General features: G+C 34.0%; 2 protein-coding genes across 4 annotated transcripts; one reads left to right on the forward strand and one right to left on the reverse strand.

Annotated features, from left to right (window-relative positions):
• The first annotated feature begins 525 nt into the window (after nt 1–525).
• On the forward strand, nt 526–20,817 carry LOC127987088 (natural killer cell receptor 2B4-like). The gene is made up of 6 exons (XM_052589381.1): nt 526–948; nt 1,274–1,600; nt 1,761–2,072; nt 18,354–18,461; nt 19,036–19,103; nt 19,466–20,817. The coding sequence occupies exons 1-6, from the start codon at nt 876–878 to the stop codon at nt 19,517–19,519; spliced, it is 942 nt and encodes a 313-aa protein (XP_052445341.1). The 5' UTR covers nt 526–875; the 3' UTR covers nt 19,520–20,817.
• Nucleotides 7,840–15,224, reverse strand: LOC127987111 (uncharacterized). Of its 3 annotated transcripts, XR_008161040.1 has the most exons (7): nt 15,011–15,224; nt 13,522–13,920; nt 13,133–13,204; nt 12,313–12,438; nt 12,155–12,205; nt 11,640–11,806; nt 7,840–9,703 (listed from the first exon to the last, which is right to left on the reverse strand). XR_008161040.1 is itself a non-coding variant. In XM_052589408.1 (6 exons), exons 1-5 carry the CDS (start codon nt 15,054–15,056, stop codon nt 12,156–12,158), a joined length of 693 nt encoding a protein of 230 aa, XP_052445368.1. In that variant the 5' UTR covers nt 15,057–15,224; the 3' UTR covers nt 7,840–9,703; nt 12,155. The 3 variants fall into 3 exon arrangements, 2 of the variants coding, with proteins under 2 accessions (XP_052445368.1, XP_052445367.1); XM_052589408.1 differs by lacking the exon at nt 11,640–11,806; XM_052589407.1 differs by lacking the exon at nt 7,840–9,703 and having other exon boundaries at nt 11,565–11,806.
• Nucleotides 20,818–21,920: the final 1,103 nt, after the last annotated feature.

The following is a 21,920-nucleotide window of genomic DNA, read 5'->3' on the forward strand; positions in this document are numbered from 1 at the left end:
ATTTCTGAAATTAAAATGTAAAATATAAAAAAACGTAAAATAACGTTTTATTATTATTATTATTATTATTTTAATATACTTTTAAATATCATTAATTTCTGTAATGCTAAGCTGAAATTTCAGCATCATTGCTCAAGTCTTAAAGTATTAAAGTGACAGGACTGGAGTGCCGATTGCAAAGCTGGTGCACTATTGCTATAATCAGATGTTTTCTTAACTGCTGCTTTCTCACCATTGTCTTTAAAGTATTTACATACTAAACTTAACACCGCTCAAACAACTACAGTCAACTAACCTGCCCTTAGATCAAACAACTATCACTCAGAACAAAAGTCGAAATGTCAAATGTCGACTAATTGTCTAGCCCTAACTCCTTTTCAGGCTTTTCAGGCCTTTTTTTTTGCAATGCTTAGTCATTGCACCAGAAATAGTTATGAATCCATCCCTGATTTTAGGGGAACAACAACAACAAAACAGTCAGTGGCAGTATTCCCTTCATGCATCACTATTTAATTATTGAGTTTACAGACATTTATTTTAAACCTTAAACACAACAAAGTGTAATGTATAATTTAAAATACAAGTAAAACCATTGGAATATATGGGACACTCCTGCACGGTAACAAAGTAGATTGAGCCCCATTTGTGAAGTGAAAGACTAAGATAAAAAACTGAAACTTTGTGATCCACCTCATAAATCTGGTAAAGATAACTTTCTGCCAGTAAGAACAGTAAATCTTGTGACTACTGCCGCATATTTGTGGTCAAAGCTAGTGAGGTTCCAGTGAAAAGTGGTCAGATCCTGTTGGGGAAGGAATTATACACCAGATAGGTGTCTCACTTCTGCTGTGTCAAGCAGTCTGTTTTCAGATGTTATGATCATACAGACCTCAACGACAATGGTTCATGTTGTCCTTTTGTTCTGCATTTGTTTGTGCAAACTGGCTGGTAAGTGATACATGTGTGTTTTATACATCTAAATGAGAAATATGATGGATAACAATTTTATTTTATTTTACGATATACTGAAAATCAACAAGTATTTTAAATCTGGTTTGTATTCATGTCTAGAGCATCTCAGAAAAACTTAAGAACAGATTCAGATTCTCTCAACTTTATGTATTTTTCCTTTGTGTTTATTATATCTTCTATTATTGAGCTTTTTTTCTTGTCTGTGGTGCTGTTTTGTCTTCTTACAGTGTACTGATATTGGTAAAGTAAACCAACATAAAGTCATTAACCCTTAATGTGTGACAAACTCTCTGTTCTTCAGGTGTGTTTGCTGGTTTAGATGCAGTGGAGTCAGTGTCAGTGACGGAGGGAGATTCAGTCACTCTAGACTCTGGTCTTAATGACATAATGGATGAAGATCTGATTCTCTGGAGGTTTGGATATAACAAGACTTTAATAGCTGAAATCAGTGCACTGGAAGACAGCACGGCTGTATTTGATGATGTTCTTGATGAGAGATTCAGAGACAGACTGAAGCTGGATCTTCAAACTGGATCTCTGATCATCACAAACATCACAGAGGAACATGCTGGACTCTATACACTACAGAGCAACACTGTGAGAAAGAACTTCACTCTCACTGTCTACGGTGAGTTAATATATTTTTTTTAATTATTGTAGTTCATTTTTCTTCTTGAAATTATAAATCTTAAAAGTCACAACTGACATCACAAACTCACCCTCAACACATTCAAAAAGGTCAGAAACAGCTACTTATAAATACTAAAATTTGATATAATTTTATTAAGCTTTTTCAGCTCATCTGCCAGTTCCTGTCATTAGCAGTAACACTTCACAATGTTCTTCATCATCATCATCTTCATCACAGCAGAATTGTTCACTGGTGTGTTCAGTGGTGAATGTGGGTCATGTGACTCTCTCCTGGTACAAAGGAAACAGTTTATTGTCCAGCATCAGTGTGTCTGATCTCAGCATCAGTCTCTCTCTACCTCTGGAGGTGGAATATCAGGAGAAAAACAGCTACAGCTGTGTGATCAACAATCCCATCAAAAACCAGACCACACATCTGGACATCAGCAAACTCTGTCACACATGTTCAGGTGAGATAAGTATTTATTTATTTATTCGTAGCGTTGACTAATAGTAGTGCTTCAATACATTCAGCTACACTAAAGAGCACACATTGTGTTTGTATCTATTCAGCCACTTCTTTATACCTGAACTTGTCAATAAAAATGTCTACGTTAAAAAGAGCTGTTTGAAAAGTAGTCAGCTGTGAGACAGAACGAAATGATATTAATCTACAGGCCAAAACAGTTGATTAGCACTGATGTGTTCCTTAGTCAACAACCCAAGCTTTCACACACTCACTTCACAATCAGTCCCACTTTCTCTGCCTGTTAAATTTGATTATGCAAATGTGCATGTAAATGTGACACTGTAATAATGGTGGAGTAGAAAAGAAAGCAGGCAAAGAGACAGATCTAAAAGAAAGAGGTTATTCTTTTTTACACTCAAAGTTAAAACAAGAACCAAAAAACAAGGACTGTTGGAAACAGAAACACATCGACATTTGACAACGGAAAAAGCAAAAGGGGAAATACATGTACATGGGGGAGACAATCACCTGATAAAACTACAAACGTGGCACTGAAACAGGAAGTGACAAAAAGACCTATAACAAACATGTCAAATTCACAATCAGAACTTTCATCAGAAGTATAAACTGAGTATATGATGTCAAGAAGTAAAGCAGAAAAGACTAAGTTGGATGTTCACTTACCATTACATCAAACTCACACTAATGACTGTGTCTCTATAATTACAGGCTCTCGGTCTCTGATAGTGCTGATATTTCTTTCAGCGGTGGCTGGATCTCTGTTGATTGTGGTTGCATTCGGGATGTTTCTCACTTACAGGAAGTGTAGAAAAACTGATCAAAAAGGCAAGTTGTTTGGCTGTTATCTGTAAAGTGACACTGGGCAATGCTTTTTACTCATCTCGCTCAGAAAAAACTAATTTTGCATTTCTTAAAATGCAATAAAGCACACAGGAAATACAGAGACAGAAATGCATACATTTTATGCATTTTATGCCACGTAAATGTTTCACTGGTGGGTGATATTTTAGTTCCGCTTTCATTTATTACATTTCATCATATTAGAATAAAATGCAAATTACATTAGCATTTGTCTTAGTATGGTTAATAAATAAATTATCTGCAAGTCCATTTTCTGTATGAAAGTTTAACTGAATTTATTTGTTAAAGCCATTAAAACCAATGGAGCATTAAACATGTTCATACCGTACAATTAATGAACCATTAAATGTTTTACTTGAACAGCCCTATAATAACCGCAACACATGTTGTGAAGAACCAGATCTAGCTAAGATTGAGTTGTTGTTGTTGTTTAATGCATCTATTATTATTCTCTCAAACAGTTCAGTCTCCTGAAGAGATCATTTACATTGAGCCAACAGTCAACACCAGAAAAGGGCATAAAACGGTAAGATTTTTTCCAAAGATAAGCTGTTCAACTCTTTATCAACTGAGCAGTCAGTGAAATTGGTGCTTGTATAGTATGATAGATCATGATTCAGAGAAAAACTCATAACCCACAATACTCAAGACACTCATTCTACTGTATCAGCAAATGAGCAACATTTCAACAAATCCATTCAGGGAACACGAGTTCATATTTACGCAGTGCATTTCCTCGAATCTCTTTGAAACTCCAAGAGAAAGTTGCTCTGGAGAAGACAGCAGAGGTGATAACACTCTTTGAACCAGAGGTGGATGTCAGACATGCATCTGTAATGTAGTTTGCATTCAAACGCTACACGAGTTTGTATAGGAAAAATATCCATATTTAAATCTTTATAAACCATAATCTGTCGCATGCGTGTTCGTGAGAGAGTGGCGTTCCATGCTTCAAAACATAAATAACACCAGCATATGCTGTTTTTTAAACAGGGAACTCACATTGAATCTCAAATTTATCAGCAGTAATATTATAATATCATTTTTTTTTAAATATATTTAATTTAACATGATTTTTAATTTTTTTTTTTACAGGAAGTTAAAGAGGAAACTCAAGTAGAGTATGCACCAATCACCATGAGATGATTTTTTTTTTTTTTTTTTTTTTTGGAGTACCAGACCCAGACCCTCCAGCGACATCCATTATCCATTACATTCTTTAAAACTTGTAGATGAGTTTTGGGATCGGTGACAATATGTAGTATCTACATGTAACATGTAAGTCCTGTTCACACCAGCAGTGACACGAAGAGATTTGGGTGCATTGAAATATTTACTTACTTTCAGTAAACAAATACTTACTGAACACTGTGTATACAGAGATGCTTGTATACTGATTAATGCCTACTGTGTAGCGGAGAACTATGCAATTTCATACACGGCCTAATCTTAGTGTAATATTGTGTCATGATTATCAAAATAAAACACATTATAGACACACTTCACTGGTATTTAAATATGATAGACTTATGCTGAACTCTGTTTTTGACCAGCAGTAGGAGTATTGAATGAAAAGTGTTTCTGTTGGTAGGCAAAAAAAACATCTGTGTATTTGGCAAATAGTTACCACAACCCACACTAACACCGCACTGACATCACTAGAAAGTGATGCGTTCGACTTCAAGTTTCTGTTTTTAATTCCTCCTCCAGTTGCGATGGCAAATCTCACATTTCAGTTAAATCCAGCTGTTATACCTAGTGTTAATTTGGCTACAAATAACAAGGAAACATGATTTAGTTGCAGTCAGTGATCACTATAGAGAGGTAAGATTGACCCTGGAAGCTCTGGCTCCATTAAAAGCTCAGTTTGTGAGTCAAATTCAAACCTGCTCTAGTTGGATTTATTTAAAGCTGTGCCAAAATTGGGGTGTGACCTGCTCGGCGTATAAATGAGTTGTTCAAGAGAATGTATTGCTAGATGTTTGTGGTTGATGTCAGTCTATTAGCAGTGTTTGTGTGAATAATGTGTGGGTAAAGGACTTTTTCTACTTCTGTACAAATGAAGCGTCATATCTGCCTTCACTAAAAATGCTGAACCCATTTTATTTTGCTTTAATCAGTCTTGGGTGAAACTAATTTAAAGTAGCAAAGTAGCTACTATTTTGTTCAGTAGCATATCGTGTGATAATGATTCATAAGGCCATCAGTCTCGTCTCCACTTATTTTTTGGTTTGTTTTTTCTTTTCTTTACTTTAATATGATAAGAAAGAATAGAGGACACAGGAAATAAAGTGGGAGAGAGAGTGCAACAGTGTTCTGCCCACAAGGCTATCAGCACTGACATATTATTGTTGTCTTACCTGGAAAAACACAAGTCTATTTTAACAGCCTCCAATGGAAAGAAAATACTCCCGTTAAACTGGAATAGCTGTCAATGTGGAAATATGATAACAACTTTATATATATATATATATATATATATATATATATATATATATATATATATATATATATATAATTTTTTTATTTATTTATCTATTTATTTATTTAGTAAAATCGATCTAATATTTTTTCAGTAATATTTTTTTTTACTTTTTTTTACTTTTTTTGCATTTTTGAGAGAATTTCATGGTACTAATTAATATTTATGTAATAAATATGATTAAAAATTTTCCCTTTGAAAATAGTACAGTATATTAATGCAGTATTTCAGATTAAAATAGAGTCTAGGCCTATCCAATTTTTTCTTGAATGCAGAATAGCACCTCCTGGTAAGAGCAAAAAAAAAAGCACTTGTTTTCTTTGTATAGGACTTGTTATATCATGATCTCTGTCAGATATTATTGTGAGTTTGCCTCTTTGCAATCCCTTCTCCCTTCTTACTCGCCTTCCTTCCATAGATGTTTCCTTTTTAGGTTGGGTGTGAGTGTTGTTGTCCTCTTTCTTATTCCTGCCCTCCCTTTCTGTCTCATTGGTTTTCTCCCTCCTCCCATCTGTGCTTTCTCTCTCTATTCTCTAGTCTAATGTCTCTTTACCTCATTGTATACGCACATGCACATATGATACATAGAGGTGAATCGGTGAAGAGTGGTGGAGGATCCTTTCGGGCCCAGGTTGTTGCTGAAGATGCTTACCTCAGACATAACATTGTTTTGGCTCATACTCAACACATAATCTATATCCTATTGGTTGAAAATATTCCACCACCCTTATTTTGTCCAATATATAGTCAGTGTAAAACTATAAAAGATTTGAAGTGAAGGTATATCCAGATTTTGTGTCTGCTTTGCCTTTTCTTCCTATGGCCGTGAACACTTTCAGGAGGACTGAGAAAACTTTTGGTGGCGGGGATATAGAACGGGACCAGTCTAATATCTTAGTAATTTAACAGGACTCTATAGAGGCTTGTGAATACCCTAGTTGTTTTATTCATAATTGTTAACTTTTATTAGGTTGTGGATTTAAATGTATGTTAAGGCATTCTGAAAAATTACTTTTTGTCAAGGTTCATATTTTTCTTGTTTTATTCTTTTATTACTACATTCAAACCTGAACACAGAAATCACTTTGTTACACAAAACATTACAATTCTATATAAATGAAACAAAAATGTAAAAAAAAATTCTTAACCAGAGTTTAACCCATATGATTTTAATCTTTTATTTCAGTCTTCCGAATCATTTTGACGATATGGTTATAACTATACCAATTCACTTGGTATGTGTGTGTGTCTGTGAATGTAAGCAAGTGTGAGTGGATGTATTCGTTTACACTCTTGATGTTTTAGAGTTTTAGCCCTTCCTTTCTGTCCACTTTTTTACTGCATTATAGTCAAATTTATTTTATTTAACATTGTTGCAGTTTTAAAGTCAAATTGTACACTTAAATATTCAGAATTTTTGATTTTCTCCCCATTTCCCATTAATTTCCTATGGTCAGTCATTTTTGAACAAAGACCATGAGTGTGAGTATTTTTTTATGACCACTTAGCTTTTTTGAATCATGCCCTCAATTATTGTGTGTGTGTGTGTGTGTGTGTGTGTTCACATACCAATTGCCATAAAAGTAACCAAGTTTGGTACCTTTTTGGTGAAGCTATAATGTTTTAAAATTCAAAATGTAAAATTCTCTGGTCAGAAATTACCTTAGACCGCACAAAGGTTTTAATATACAGTAGAACAGTCAAAGTGAAAGTGTTGAGTTTTATGGACGGAGATGCATATGCATCAACACAGAACCATCTGAACGATGTTGCCCAACTGGTCTGAACAATTCATTATTAAGACCACAGTCAAAGGTGCCCAGATGTCATCAACAGTGGCTGACAGGAAGCCTGGCCAGCTATGACCACATTGCGGTCTACTGTCTTGGCGTGATCCAATTAATATACTGAGACCATTTTCATTACAATTTTTTTTTTTGAAAATACCATTATATCTTTTCTCAAAACTTTTTGGGGACATTCAGGGCAGAGTTTTGCAATAGTAAGCATTCATAAAATATTGTATTTTTTTTGAAGATTCAAAAGTTGTTTAAATGATGCTATATCACAGAATTGCACAAATCCTAAGGTAAAGCCCCTCATGTGTGGTATCGTTGGATTTGGCAGGGATTCACGAATCATAGTAAATGACTACCCAAGAAAATAAGTCAACCACATCCAAAATTATAAGCATGTGGTATCAGGGCATCGTGTCGATGAACAAGCGTACAGTAAGTGTAACATTATGCGAATGTGTTTATAAAATACAGCTTTGTAGTACAAAATTCAAAATGGCCAATGCTCAAAATGACCAATATGGGAAAAGCTTGCAGCTCAGCTTGCAGAGAGAGAGAGAGAGAGAGAGAGAGAGAGAGATGTAAATAATAAAGACAGTATAATATAATAAAGTATAAAGGATTTTCAATTTTATATATAAAAAAAAAGAAACATAATTACATTCAAAAGAAAACGTGGTCTTAAGGTACTCTTCAGTGATTTGACATTTTGCTCACCATGCTTTGCTCTCTGGGATCATGATAAAAGTCAAAACTTTCAATACTGCATTTATTCCATCTAGTGGCCAAAACGATGCATAGTTTTTAATATTTCCTGCTGCCATCCATTTAATCTTTCTTTTTCAATATATTTTCTTATTTTCATACATTTTTCACTGCTTTAACTGTAGGCTGCAACACTGCAAATGCTTTGGAAATACAAATGTAGAAATATTGCCTTTGCCAATAAAACTGAGTCTGAAAACGGAACAGCACCTACTTAACTGAAAAATATCTATGAATCATATATAGACCTATTTTTTATTTTACTTTTATAAACGGGTGTTATTATAATGACAATAAACGTTTAAATTCAGGATGAATAATTGCACTTAGTTGGTCCGTAGACGTAACTGGTGATTATGATGAATGATGTGCAGCCTACTTAATGCATAATATCTCAATTAATTATAATTTAATAAACACAAATACAATGAAGACATCAGCCATTCTGAGGTGGAAATTTATCCCAAACCAACCATTACAGACATAAACCTGTCTTGTTTGTTTGTTTGTGTTTTTGCAGACGTATAGGCATATAGACGAATAAATATGATCATGAGAGAGCTTTTTACAGCTCTTATTTGGTGAACAACAAATGTTCACTTTTACAGCATTTAAACAATGCAGACGTGATTGTGAGTAGTGTGTGGAGCGTGTCCGTTTAAAGTTTGCTACTGTGGGTCTGTGGTTGGTTTGTCTTGACGGTCTGTGCAGAATAGTTAAAAATCAATTGCCCTGTGAAGGAAAGTAAAGGGATTTTTAACTTCCAGAAGTGACAGTCGTGCTCTGCGATAAAGTGCTGCATGACAAGTGGCCTAAAACAAGTTAGTACAGAGATGCAAATAACAACAAAGAAAAATCATTTAAAACATTGAGACCCAATGAAAGTGCAAGTTGTGAACAGTGAATTTGTGTCCTCATTGTGATGGTACCATTACTGCATTCAATAATTTATGCAGGGTCTATGCAGGTTATTTCATCTTTTTAATAATCACAAGCATGCATTGTATAATTACAGCAAGACTACTTCCAACAGATTATGTGTAAATAAATAGAAATGAAGTAGACATATTTATATTATTTCAATAGCCACTAAAGTAAATAACCACCAGCTAGTGGTTCAATCAAAATGGGACACAAAGTCACTTCACAGACAAAGGAAATATCACAGTTACTTTTTGAAATAAGTTTGTTTTCCCATTTGTTGTCCGACAGCTCTCCTGTTCCCATGTTGAGAAAAATTGGGAGTGAGGTGCCAAGAGGAAAAGGCATTTCATTCAGTTTGAGGCTTAATCATTTCACGTTTGGCATGATAGGGCCTTTCCATAAAAAGTACCTAAGTAACACAATTAGTTACTTTTTATGGAATAACACAATAATGTAACACGTTACTTTTAAAAGTAACTTTCACCAACACTGCATTCAACCTCCATCTGTTCTGCTGAGATCATCTCAACCTTCATCAAACTACTAAAGACAAATCTCTTCCACAAACACTGTGTTGTTCTTTGACTGCTAATAAGGGCATAAAGATGTAAATATAGCCACACGCACAAGCACCAAAGGCTCAAGTTTGATTAGCGATCCTGTCGAGATGGGTCTAATGGTGTGTCTTTTACAGCAAAATCCGTCTTGAATCTTCGGTGATCGGGTTTGATGAGAGAGGTTACAGCAGCACACTTCCAAAGAAATCATGCCCAAAGCGTTCAGCTGCAAGAGAAGTCGTAAAATCCTCTTTAAAGTGTTTTACTGCCGTAAAATACATGATGCATGTGTGGACAAATTTAGATGAATCACATGTCAAATTATGTCAAATAAACAACAAGATATAATTTTCTGTGCAAAACTTTATTTTTGATAAAGTAAACTTTATATTTACATTATTATCAATTATGTCCATAGAAATACTGAGTTTCAAATATTTATTCATTTATTTCTATATTTAAAAAATAGCTTGTAATTAAATCATGTAATATTTTGAATGCATTTCTATTGTCATTATATATATACACAATGAAATTAGGATATCTATCCCTCAACATAATTTACATATATCACATAGTGTACATTCAAACAAAGTTATGAATCACAAATTTTACATACTACCAAAATGGAGAGTCAGGTTAGTGTAAGACTAGATTATATTGCACAATAAGTCTCCCCAAGTAAAAAAGTTATGATATTATGATATTATATAAAACTATTTCACCAGCACCATAATTCTACTCTAAATGAACCTGTAGATTAATGCATTTTTTAAGAAATATAATTCAAATTAATATAAAGTGAAATGCATTATTAGATTAAATTTTGTTGAATTTTGTTATTAAAGTTAACTGAAGTTAATTCAAAAATAAAAAAAGTAAAAAAAAACAAAAAGAAGTTATTAGTGAAAACATAACGTTTCTTATTTATAACATGCCTTTTTTCAACTTTTCACTTCACTTTCAATGGTAGCTGGTTTTCAGAAAATGTGGTTAACATGATTTATGCATTTTCATAATTCATAATTGATGTTTTTACCCACTAACATTTGTTGTCTTGTGACAGGATTTTATATACAGTATATATATACATATATATATATATATATATATATATATATATATATATATATATATATATATATATATATATATATAATTATTATCATTATTATTAAATATTATTAAAAACTAACATATCCCTGCTATATACAGTATATATATATATATATATATATATATATATATATATATATATATATATATATATATATATATATATACATATATATATATATATATATATATATTGCAGGGATATGTTAGTTTTTAATAATATTTTGGGGAGGAAGGGTTTTAGTTTGAACCATTAGTGGCTGTTTTTGGATAGGGAGCTAAGTAAGTAATTGTATTTTCTTTTCTCTTTTTTTGTAATTTGTTAAATTTGTTCCTGTTTGCTCCTGAAGCTACATTCCCCAACTGCATTGTAAATAAAATTAGTCCATTACAATTCCCTTTTCAAAATGAACTCTACCATGTCATATTATTTTTCATTATTCTCTTTCAAAAGCAACTTTCAGAAAATTCTAAATGTTGGGGAAAAAAGAATGTTCTATTATACTACAGGGCCGTTGAATGCTTGAATCTGATTGGCTGATGAACGTTCTGAGGTGTGCAATTATTTTCTGGGAAGCGCACAGAGAACATTATTCCAGGCAGTTCTCCTGACCACATTACAATTCCAGATCACTTCACATAGTTAATAGTAATAATGGTCATGCAGATTGCACAGATAGGTGTTGTCAGCGCTGCTCTGGTGAATTTATCAGTGAGCCTACAGTTTATAGTATAAAAAGTTAAAGGCTACACATGACATTTCTCACTAGTGCTGTAATAACAGCGCTGTTTAGAGAGGTAAATAGGTAAGTTAGCCTAATTCACACAAGCTCTCTCTCTCTCTCTCTCTATGTCTCTCTCGCTCTCTTTCTAATAACTTCAGTAATAACTGCATTAGAATGCTATCAACGGCTCAAGCCTCCATTACCAGCTTTAAAATTATGTTTACTTCTATTTAGATTATTTTACTCAAGGACTGAGAGTGAGGAAATGATTTTGTTGATAGTCATTAGGCTTCAAAAGTTATGGCCCGAAATGCAAATCACCTTGTTATAAGCGCCACCTAGTATCAGACAAAGGAGTGTCTGGGCTGAGCAGCGGGGCACGACTGGGACCAATTTTATGATTTTTGGCCACAATTTGAGGGAAAAAGAAGAAGAATATCTGGGCTGATCCTGTTGAGATGCCCTTAGACAAAGCGACCTCTCTCTTTCTGTAAGAAAACACCAATTCACAGAAGGAAAGGAGAGAAAAATGAACAGTGTTTACATTTAGGCTATAGAAAATTCAGGAAGTCATCACATCTGTAATTAATCATTTAATAAGATTCTACTTTACAATATTTCTTTTACATGATGATGACTTTTTAAATTCCATGTATTCAATGGTAAACTGTAGGCTACAGTTCATATATTTATATACTGAATAGGTAGATTTCTCCATTGCATCTTGAAAATATTGCAGTTTTTCATACTTCATTTTACTTAAACCTTTTTGGTGAAGATTCTAACATATCATTTGCACTAATCTGTATATTTCGGAAATGCTGCAGTAGTCTTACCTCATATTGGGACTTTCAGCAGATGCTCAGATGAGTTTACCTTTCTGTCTTCTGTAAAAAAATAAAATAAATAAAAAAATCACAGACAATTAAAGAATAACTTTGCTTAATAAAGATGATGTTTTTCTCTCACTGTAGTATCTGTAAGTTATACTTGCCTTTATTAGAGCTCCTGCGGCGATGGTATATCACACCAACAACAACTGCAACAACAGCCAGCAGCAGAACAACAGCACCAACACCAGCACACATTACTGCTACAAGAGTTAAAGACTGTACTGAACCTAGAACAGAGAAAGACAGACAGTTCAAAAGACAATGCATTGCATGAATGATACAAACACACAGTCTCAGTTAGAATAAAATAAAATAAATGACACTAATATAGCAATAATACTATCACTAACATCACCACAGTCACACATCAATGCGACTGACAGAAGATGTCAACCTTTAGAATAATACGCTTTTATAAATGAACACACACACACACATACATATATATATATACACTGTAAAACCGAACAGTGAAATTAATCAAATGAAAATAGTTAATTGCACTCAAATAATAATGAAAGTTCATTGGACTTAATTTAAAAAAGTTCTGTAAACTCAAAATTTTGTTGTAGTAAGGTAAACTTAAAATGATTGCGTATTCAAGTTCCCAGCATGCTTTGCATCAGAAAACAAGGAAAATAAATGTAGAAATTAAGTGTTATTATATTTAAGGCAACTGGAAATGTAATTTCTAATTTTATGTAAACTTAAGAGTTCTGTGAACTTACTAGGGTTTACAGTTATGGTAACAGACACTTAAATATATATATTTTATTGAACTAAAAAATATTACGTTAATTTGACTTAAAATCGTCAATGTAATGTGTTTCAACAATTTTTTGAGTTAAGTGAACTTGTCGGGTTTTACAGTGTAGTCTAATCTATTGTAAATAAAAAAGGAAGGGAATGCTAAAAACATACTCTCTTCAGACTCTTGCTCCTTCTCCATATTGAACAATTCTTCATTGATGTTGAGCGGATCAGACAGATAAGCTGGAAAACACAATGAAACAACAACAAAATGAAAAAAAGCCAGTATTTATAAAAAAAATTTAAAAGTTATTTGTAGCAGCAGGAAAACCTTTCCAAACGGAAGAAATGTTGTCGACCAATTATATTTTAATTATCATTAGTGTAAGACTGAGGAGTGTCAGTCTGTTCTTGTCAAGGTCAGGAATGCAGAAATGACATTTGTTCAGAAAATATGTTATGATGTTGTTTTTCTATAAAAATGGAAACAGGCTGAACTGGTTTGAAAGTCACCGTTTAGGTGGGTCACCTTCATGTACAGGAACTGAAAAGTGACGTACCAGTGACAGAAACACTGAATGTTTTTACGCTGTCGCCAATGTTGCTCGTTTTCTTGATGATTTTTGTGCCGTCACACTTGCTGTTTCGGTTCAAGCTGTGGCTGGTTCCCGTGCTCTTGCTTTGGATGAAATTTGCTTCATAACGTCCAGAGTGTTCAGGACTGATGTCTGTGATGGTCAGAGATCCAGTTGCATAGTCCATCGCCAGTCTGTCTCTGAAGATCTCACCTTCACCATAATACAGACAACTCTTACTGGGCTCTCCATTGATCAGAGCTATCAGAGTGTCATTAAAATACCACAGCATCTTGTCACGTTGTTGTTTGGTAACGTCAGAAGACATTTCAACTGCATTTCCCTGCATAACTGAGATTGATGTCACATCATCAGTAGCCACACCTGAGGACAAAAACAAACAACAATAACTCATGTGCGTGTGCACATTTGACATGGCATTCAACACCACACCTATGAGAAATCCAATCGCATGAGATCTTAGATAATAAAGATACAAACATACAGCCTCAGATCTTGTATGTACTTTTGTATATGTATTTGAAATATAAGGTGAAAGAAGATATACTTTGGCTACATTTGACAGTGGCTGTTTGAAAGACAGATGATAATATCCATTGACTAGAACTACGTTTTTTTTTTTTTTGCCATTTGGGCTGAACCTTTCATACAACTTGAACAATAAACTGTTTGCCATTTTACATTAAGAATATGATATTAGAAAATAGAAAAATAGATTAAAATGTACAGAAAAATTTGACTGTTCACCAAAAATAGAAAGGGTTACAAAGTCAAACGTCCATAAATGAGAAGGACCAAGGAAGTGAGGACTAAATAGATTCCCATTATTTTAACTGTTGTTCACCTGAAAAATCAATTCAATAAAAATTGAGAAAACAGAGACACGCCTAGAAAAAAAAATAACGAACAAAGGGCTCATATTACATCATGTTTGTTCCTGGTTAGATCATTTGATTAAGTGGGACGTGTGCAAAGGCAGAGCAAATACCAGGAAGTCAACTTAGTACAATGGACAAATAGATAAAGATATGATCCGCCTTGATTAGATGTTGTTAGTTCTGCTGAAAAACATCTTACCAACCTTGTTTGCTAGTTTCAGCTAGTGGACAGACAACTCGATTATCAACTGAAAACTGATTATCAAGAGACAAGTGACGAACAAAAAACGAAACTTAGTTTGGCTCGATCACGTGACTTACAGGGAAACGATTACAGCCAGGTAACGATGCAATCCTGAGAATTTTTATACATTCATTTGGACATTTTTCCCCAAAACAACAATACATTTGTATTTGAAATGCAAGGTATTTTTTTTTTCTACGCGAGCAGGACTATCTGTTATAGAAAGCATATGTTCAATTGATACAGGTTTTCTATAACTAATGCATTCCTATTGCATGGCCGATGCATGCAGGCAAAGCACATATTGGACATAAAGAGTCAAATGACTTACCATTAATCAGAAAAACAAACAGAGCAAGTGCAGAGTAGGCTTCCATTGTTCAAAATTTCCTTTAGTTTTGATTTCTTATTTCCTTCTTTTCTGAGAAAGAAGTCAGTGCAATGATAAAAGGGGGAAAGAAGAAAAGAAAACGGAAAAGAAAAAGAAAAAGAACACGTAGGCCTATAGGCTCTGGTGACTGGTGTTCCTGATACAAGAAAGCGATACTAGATGTGCTTTTATTCCACCGTCTGTAGGCGGGGCGGAGGGCGTGACGTGTAACCAACCAACACTTAAAAAGATCAGCTTTAATTCTATTGGTCAATCACACTGAAAACAGCTTTAATTACTATTATTATTATTATTATTTTAAAAAAGCTTGTTTGCTGGATGCTAGTCTGTTTGCTGCTTTATTTGATAAATTATCTGTTATGATACCATCTACTCCATAAAAAGATACTAATAAAAATGAACAAAATCAGTGTAAAATATTCGTAAGCGATGTTATGTATGAAACCCACGTAACATAGCTATAGTGCATAAAGCGGATATATAAGTTTCGCTATTTAAGTTTCGTGGCAGGACTATCGTTTCTCACGAAATCACGTGACCTGGAAAGTAGCCCAAGTTTCGTTTCATTTGAAACTGGCATATGAGGATGCTGCCAGAAAAAAAACACTACAGGGGATTTAAAACATAACAAAGGAAGTTTTGATTGATTCGCTGTCACTGGAATCTCACACCCAAAAAAAAAAAAAAAAAAAAAAATTGTCCATTATAAAAACGCAAATAATTAATTACAATTAATGAATTCCCCCACTGGGGGAACAAGACAGTTTTTTAAAACCACATCCTAAAAAAAACAGCGCTATTTTTCTTGCGAAGAGAAAGAACGCAGTTCACCCGCCTGTGTGGTCAAAGTGAAACAATCTGGTTTCATTTATTTACAAAGAAATGTGGTTCGACCTTGTGGACGGAAAGCCTGTGCGTATTATTTGACGGCATCATTTATTTTTTCATAGGAACCACACAGTCTGACTTTCTTTTAACAAAAAAGCAGTTTTCATGTTTGAGAAAGAGTCCTATACGAATCACAATACACGTTTTTTTTCCCCTTATACTCGCAATTCATCTCTCATAGACATTAACTAGCTAAGCATGAGAAATATTAAAGTTATAAATTCATTTCATAGCATGACTTCTCCCCGTTCTGGGGGGTGCATAAATACATTGCCAGAAAAAAAAAAAAAAAAAAAAAAAAAAAAATTCAGTGGACCTTCCTTGTCAATAGAGGCTATATTTTTTCACACTTTTCTCATTCTCACTAATTCAAGTTTTCATATGAATGAACCTCTGAAGGGAATATATATATATATATATATATATATATATATATATATATATATATATATATATATATATATATATATATATATATATATATATATATTTGAAAGACTTACCTAATAAACTGTCATAAGCTTTGACTGCATTACAAAATGTTTTCTGCCAATATACAGTGAGTCTTAATAAATGTTATACATTGTAACTGTAATTTAAGTGAAACCCTAGTGTGTGTGTGGTCAGTGAAGGGTGGTCGAATCCTGTTGGGGGGAGGATCCACACGCTCTTATATCTCACTTCTGTAGTCAGCTTTCAGATATTTTCATTAGAATGTTAGCATGTGCAAAGAAAATGGTTCATATTGTCCTTTTGTTCTGCTTGGGGTTGTGGCAAGTAAATGGTGAGTTACAAATGTGTGTTTTTGTGCTTTTATATTCATGCTTTGTTTGTTTCACATGGCAGATGGATTTGTGTAGAAAAATAATATTATAAAACCAAACTAATGTATTGCTGTAAGATCTATTGGATTCAGGTCTTACTTCATAGGAGGTCAATTTAATAAAATGCAGTCCACCTGTTCACATGAGTTCATCAAATAAAAAAAAAATAATAAAAAGTAAATTTAAATGTCCCATTAAATATTTGAAACAAATATAGTTTTACAGTGTAAAGATTGAAAAATATTCACAGTTATTTTGTTTTATATGTTACTTATAAAATATAACTTTTGTGACGAATCACCAATCAATAAATGTTTTGGAACCACCAGAATCTCTGATCTGACAAACCTTCTATTCTTCAGATGTGTTTGCTAATACAGTAACAGTGGAGTCAGTGTCAGTGACGGAGGGAGATTCAGTCACTCTAGACTCTGGTCTTACTGCAATGATGGATGGTGATCTGATTCTGTGGAGGTTTGGATCTGAAAACACTTTACTAGCTCAAATCGATGTACTGGCCGACAGCAGCACTGTATTTGATGATGTTCTTGATGAGAGATTCAGAGACAGACTGAAGGTGGATCATCAAACTGGATCTCTGACCATCACAAACACCAGAACTGAACACACTGGACTCTATCAACTACAGAGCAACAGTTTGAGAAAGAGATACAGTCTTGTGGTCTATGGTGAGATAAATATCTATTCCTTTAATTTGTAGCTTTAAAGTTTATACATGCTAAAGCGTCTCAGTCTTAAAAATGATAGCATCTGAGACACACCTTCATATTGACTTTAATTGTAAACCGATTAATCAGTTTCCTTTTGATGAATTATTCCAAGGTTGGTATCTCAGACAGTGTTATAAAAAAACTGAAATCACAAACACTCACTGAATGATATCACACACTCTATAACACAACGACTGAAACAGTATTATTGACTCGGATGTTTTTACTCTTTCTCAGCTTCTTTACCCAAGCCTAACATCACAAGAAATTGTTCATCATCATCATCATCATCATCATCATCATCATCATCATCATCATCACAGCAGAATTGTTCACTGGTGTGTTCAGTGGTGAATGTGGGTCATGTGACTCTCTCCTGGTACAAAGGAAACAGTTTATTGTCCAGCATCAGTGTGTCTGATCTCAGCATCAGTCTCTCTCTACCTCTGGAGGTGGAATATCAGGAGAAAAACAGCTACAGCTGTGTGATCAACAATCCCATCACAAACCAGACCACACATCTGGACATCAGCAAACTCTGTCAGCCATGTCCAGGTGCATTTGTGATTATTCATGGTGTTGATTTTAATTATTGATTCCAAAGATTGATAGTAAAAAAAACAAAGTTCAGCATTTTACTGCTTGGAAATTACCAATTGCTGAATCATGATTCTTCTTATAGTATCTCCTGCTTTTCAGCCTGAAATGACAAAAAATGTCCTTGTAATTTTTCTTGTAACCCACTGTAGACAGCAAAATAAATTAAAACTTTCAAATTCATAAATGTTCATTTTAAAGCATCAGTCGGTCACACTAATGACTGTCTCTCTGTTTTGTCAGTGTCTAAACTCGTGCCGATCTCTGCCGCTGCTGCCGGATCTCTGCTGATTTTGACTGCAATCCTGATATTCTGTATTTGCAGGAAATGTAGAAAAACTGATCAAGAAGGCAAGTGTTACAGTTAATCTCTTAACGGCTATTACATTTGTAAAAGAAAAGAGTGTTTACTTAGTTCCTTCTAATGCTCATGTCGTGTTGTAGTAATTTTGATCCAGAGAGACCTCTTTTTCCTAAATGTTATTGCATTGGACTAAAACTTACCAAATTTGCTTCTCAAGAAATCAGACAATTTTTGTACGTTTTATACATTTTACCAAATATTGGATTCAGTCTTTTAACCAACTTGTTTTCTTAGCACGGGTTTTGTGTTTCTTTCTTGATCACAGGCACATGATTGATCAATGTGAGCGTAGGTTTTGAGTGAACAGTCTTACAGTTATCCACAAATAATACTTGTTTGACTTTAAAAGTGAGATGGATAAATTCACATCACTGAGACCAAATAAAGTAAAGCTTTTTCAGCATGCAAAGGTCAGAGGAAAGAACACAAAATAATGTCTGTAGATGTTGGGTTTAGCAGTTATCGGTATATTTACATTGTCTCACAGATGCTTCAATACGACACACTGAAAACACAGAAATGCAGAGTTGTTTTAATCTGTTATTGTTGTCATTGAAACAGCTGAGATTAATGAAGACGAGGTCACTTACATTGAGCCTACGTTCTACAAAAGACAAGCACGGACACCGGTGAGATTGTTTATTATTATTACAGTGTGTGTGCTTGTGCGTGTGACAAAAACACCAAACAGCAGCGTGTTAAATATGTATAAAAGTCACAAGATCAGTATTCAGTGTGTGTGAAACCGTGACTCATATTTAACAACACATACAACACACTTTCCTCAGTCTAACTAAAGCAGATCTACATAGTTAATATTCCCAGTGCTCACTCATGAAGTATTTCCTATGTCAGCTCATGACATCACAGTCATGTTCACATACTGTTCATGCTTTTGTGACTCTTTTACAATGCTTTTAGAAAACAACATGATGTCACAGAACTAAGTCTTAATTTTTTAATTGAAATTGCTATCTTGTGTTTTTTACAGGTTGTTAAAGAGGATGATCATGTGGAATATGCACCTATCAACAAGAGTAGATGATCAGACACGTATCAGACCCGCTTTGTGTCTTTCACAGGAAGCTCCTGTGACTACCTCCGAGTCTGTCGTTTCATCTGAGCTGTTTAAAGCTGTAATACAGGGAATTTGAACAAATGACTTTAATCTTTTGGCACACTGGAACATATTCATGCTTGACTCTTATAGCCTCTTAAAGAATGTTTTTTTTTTTTTTTTAAATCCTCAAAAAAAAAAACATTTTGCATCTGATTTAGGACATCTGTGCTGATCTTCTGGTGGACAAACAGTTGTGCTTGAACATTGCTGAATGTTTGCGGTTGACATTTAACACAGACACTGCTAAGGCGTCATTAGCATGTGGTTAAATGCCTTTTTCCATTTCCATTTCTTATGAAACTCTCAGTCTAACTTTAGCATGAACTAACCACTTTACCATGAAATCCTGAATCTAACAGATACACGACTATCTCAGATAAAACAGTATGTGATAAAATATAAGTCAATTCGAGTGAAGTCAGATTTATTACTATAGCGCTTTTTTCAATGGCAATTGTTTCAAAACAGCTTTACAGAAAACTATGATGTTAAAGTTTATAATATCTTAATGTCTCAGTAATATTTTGCAGATTTGAGCCAGGAGATAATCTAAATGTTTACATTGATGAAGCAGAGTTTTGATAGATACTGACCTGCACAAGTAAATTGGATGCATGTGGTATTCTCCAATATAAAGAGCTTATAGTCAAATCAGGCAGTTATTTCTGAAAACTACTGATGTTCTTTATATCAAGCCCAAAACAGTTCATAACCTGTTTTTGCCGTCAGTGCCATTTTTGCCATTTTCACTTTTTGGGGTAATTAACGGCTAACAACACTCAAGGGCTAACAATAAATAAATAAATAAATATGTATATTTGCCAGTAGTATAACAGTGCTGCCAATCAAAAGCAAAATGCAACAGCAACACATTTTGCCAAGGCAGACACTTTTTAAACTTTGTATGCCGTTCTTTCTGAGCGCCATCTAGTGTCTAGTCCGCATCCAGTGTTGTGATACTGCTAAAGCTGTGATCCGATTGGTCGTCACTGCTCTGGTGGGCGTGGCTACTGCAGCTGCTGCACTTCTTCTAGGCAATGACGTCAGATCTGCTAGATTCTTTTATATAGCCTTTTTGCTTTTGACATGTATTTTGAAGTACTTCTCCCCTCTTTGTTTTTTGTTTTGTTTTAATTTCTGCTTGGTTAGTACATTTTGTATAATGACAACATTTGTATATATATGCATGTATATATGTATGTGTATGCTCTTTTTATTAAATAAGATATTGTTGTTTTATTTTTTTGTCAATAAAAAAATTGGCCAAACAGATTCAAAAAAATGTTTAATATGGCATATTTTACATTCAATTTTTTTTTTTTTTTTTTTTTTTTTTTTGTAAGTGCTAATTACACTGTTTTCTGTGTTTGGATTAAAGCTACATTTATGTTGGCATCAATAGTTTATTTCAAACCAAAAGTGAGAACAGAGTCTGAAAATCTGTCCATAATGAGATCTATGACAAGATACCCAAGTCCAAATGAGATCTCACATTAACATAACTGCTCGAATCTTTTATCTGGAAATAACGAATGCAAATTCAGCACATTATTCATTATAAAAACAAAGCATTAACTACAACAGTATAAAAACATTTGTAACTTACTTAGTGGCCACAAACACAAGCTGACCAGAAGTGCAGCATAAAGCGCTGTCATTGAGCACTGCAACATTATACAATATTATAATGAAAATCTCTAAAATGTGTAATTTATGCAGCGTGTGTGTGGATCCTCTCCATCAGTGAGCACACTAGCTGTCATCACAATATAGAGCACTTATTTAGACTCGCTATGAAGTGACAGACAATAATAGTCTTTGTTTTGAGACAGCGTCTCTATATGTGCATATATACACATGCCAGAACAGGAAGTATTAGTGTCGTAAAATAAATACATAACGTTATTCATAATGCTCAGCTGTGTGAAATAGAGTCTGTAACGCTGTTTTCATTGAAAAGGAAGTCAGATTGTGAGGTTTGCATCAACAGGAGAGGAAATAAAAGACTCTTTACCAACAAACAACTGACACGTGCTTCTGGCATCCAATAATACACAGGTTTTCTACTCTTCAGGTTTAACATTTCTTGAAAATAAGGCAGACCACAGAAGTTTCACTTCACCACAGCTATTGCATTCATGGTATAATGTCCATTCTATGTGCTAGAAAAACAAAACCATGAGCTGTGGTTTTCTATGGGAAAACAGAATTATTAGTTATTCAAAAATGTATAATATAACAAAGCACAGGAGAACAAGAGACCAAACAGGAATAATATTCACTTGAATGCATGTGACGCTTGTGCCGCTCAGATTGTGAGTCAAAG

This window comes from Carassius gibelio, chromosome B22, assembly GCF_023724105.1.
Source record: "Carassius gibelio isolate Cgi1373 ecotype wild population from Czech Republic chromosome B22, carGib1.2-hapl.c, whole genome shotgun sequence".
Lineage (NCBI taxonomy): Eukaryota > Metazoa > Chordata > Actinopteri > Cypriniformes > Cyprinidae > Carassius > Carassius gibelio.

Excerpts from the sequence above, each read along its gene's own strand:
- LOC127987088 (XM_052589381.1), top strand. The coding sequence starts at position 876 with ATGATCATACAGACCTCAACGACAATGGTTCATGTTGTCCTTTTGTTC. Across the intron at positions 1,601-1,760 it reads CTTCACTCTCACTGTCTACG|CTTTTTCAGCTCATCTGCCA; the intron begins GTGAGTTAATAT and ends AATTTTATTAAG. Across the intron at positions 19,104-19,465 it reads AAAGACAAGCACGGACACCG|GTTGTTAAAGAGGATGATCA; the intron begins GTGAGATTGTTT and ends TGTTTTTTACAG.
- LOC127987111 (XM_052589408.1), bottom strand. The coding sequence starts at position 15,056 with ATGGAAGCCTACTCTGCACTTGCTCTGTTTGTTTTTCTGATTAATG. Across the intron at positions 12,439-13,132 it reads GGAGCAAGAGTCTGAAGAGA|GTTCAGTACAGTCTTTAACT; the intron begins GTATGTTTTTAG and ends TCTCTGTTCTAG. Across the intron at positions 12,206-12,312 it reads CCGCAGGAGCTCTAATAAAG|AAGACAGAAAGGTAAACTCA; the intron begins GCAAGTATAACT and ends ATTTTTTTACAG.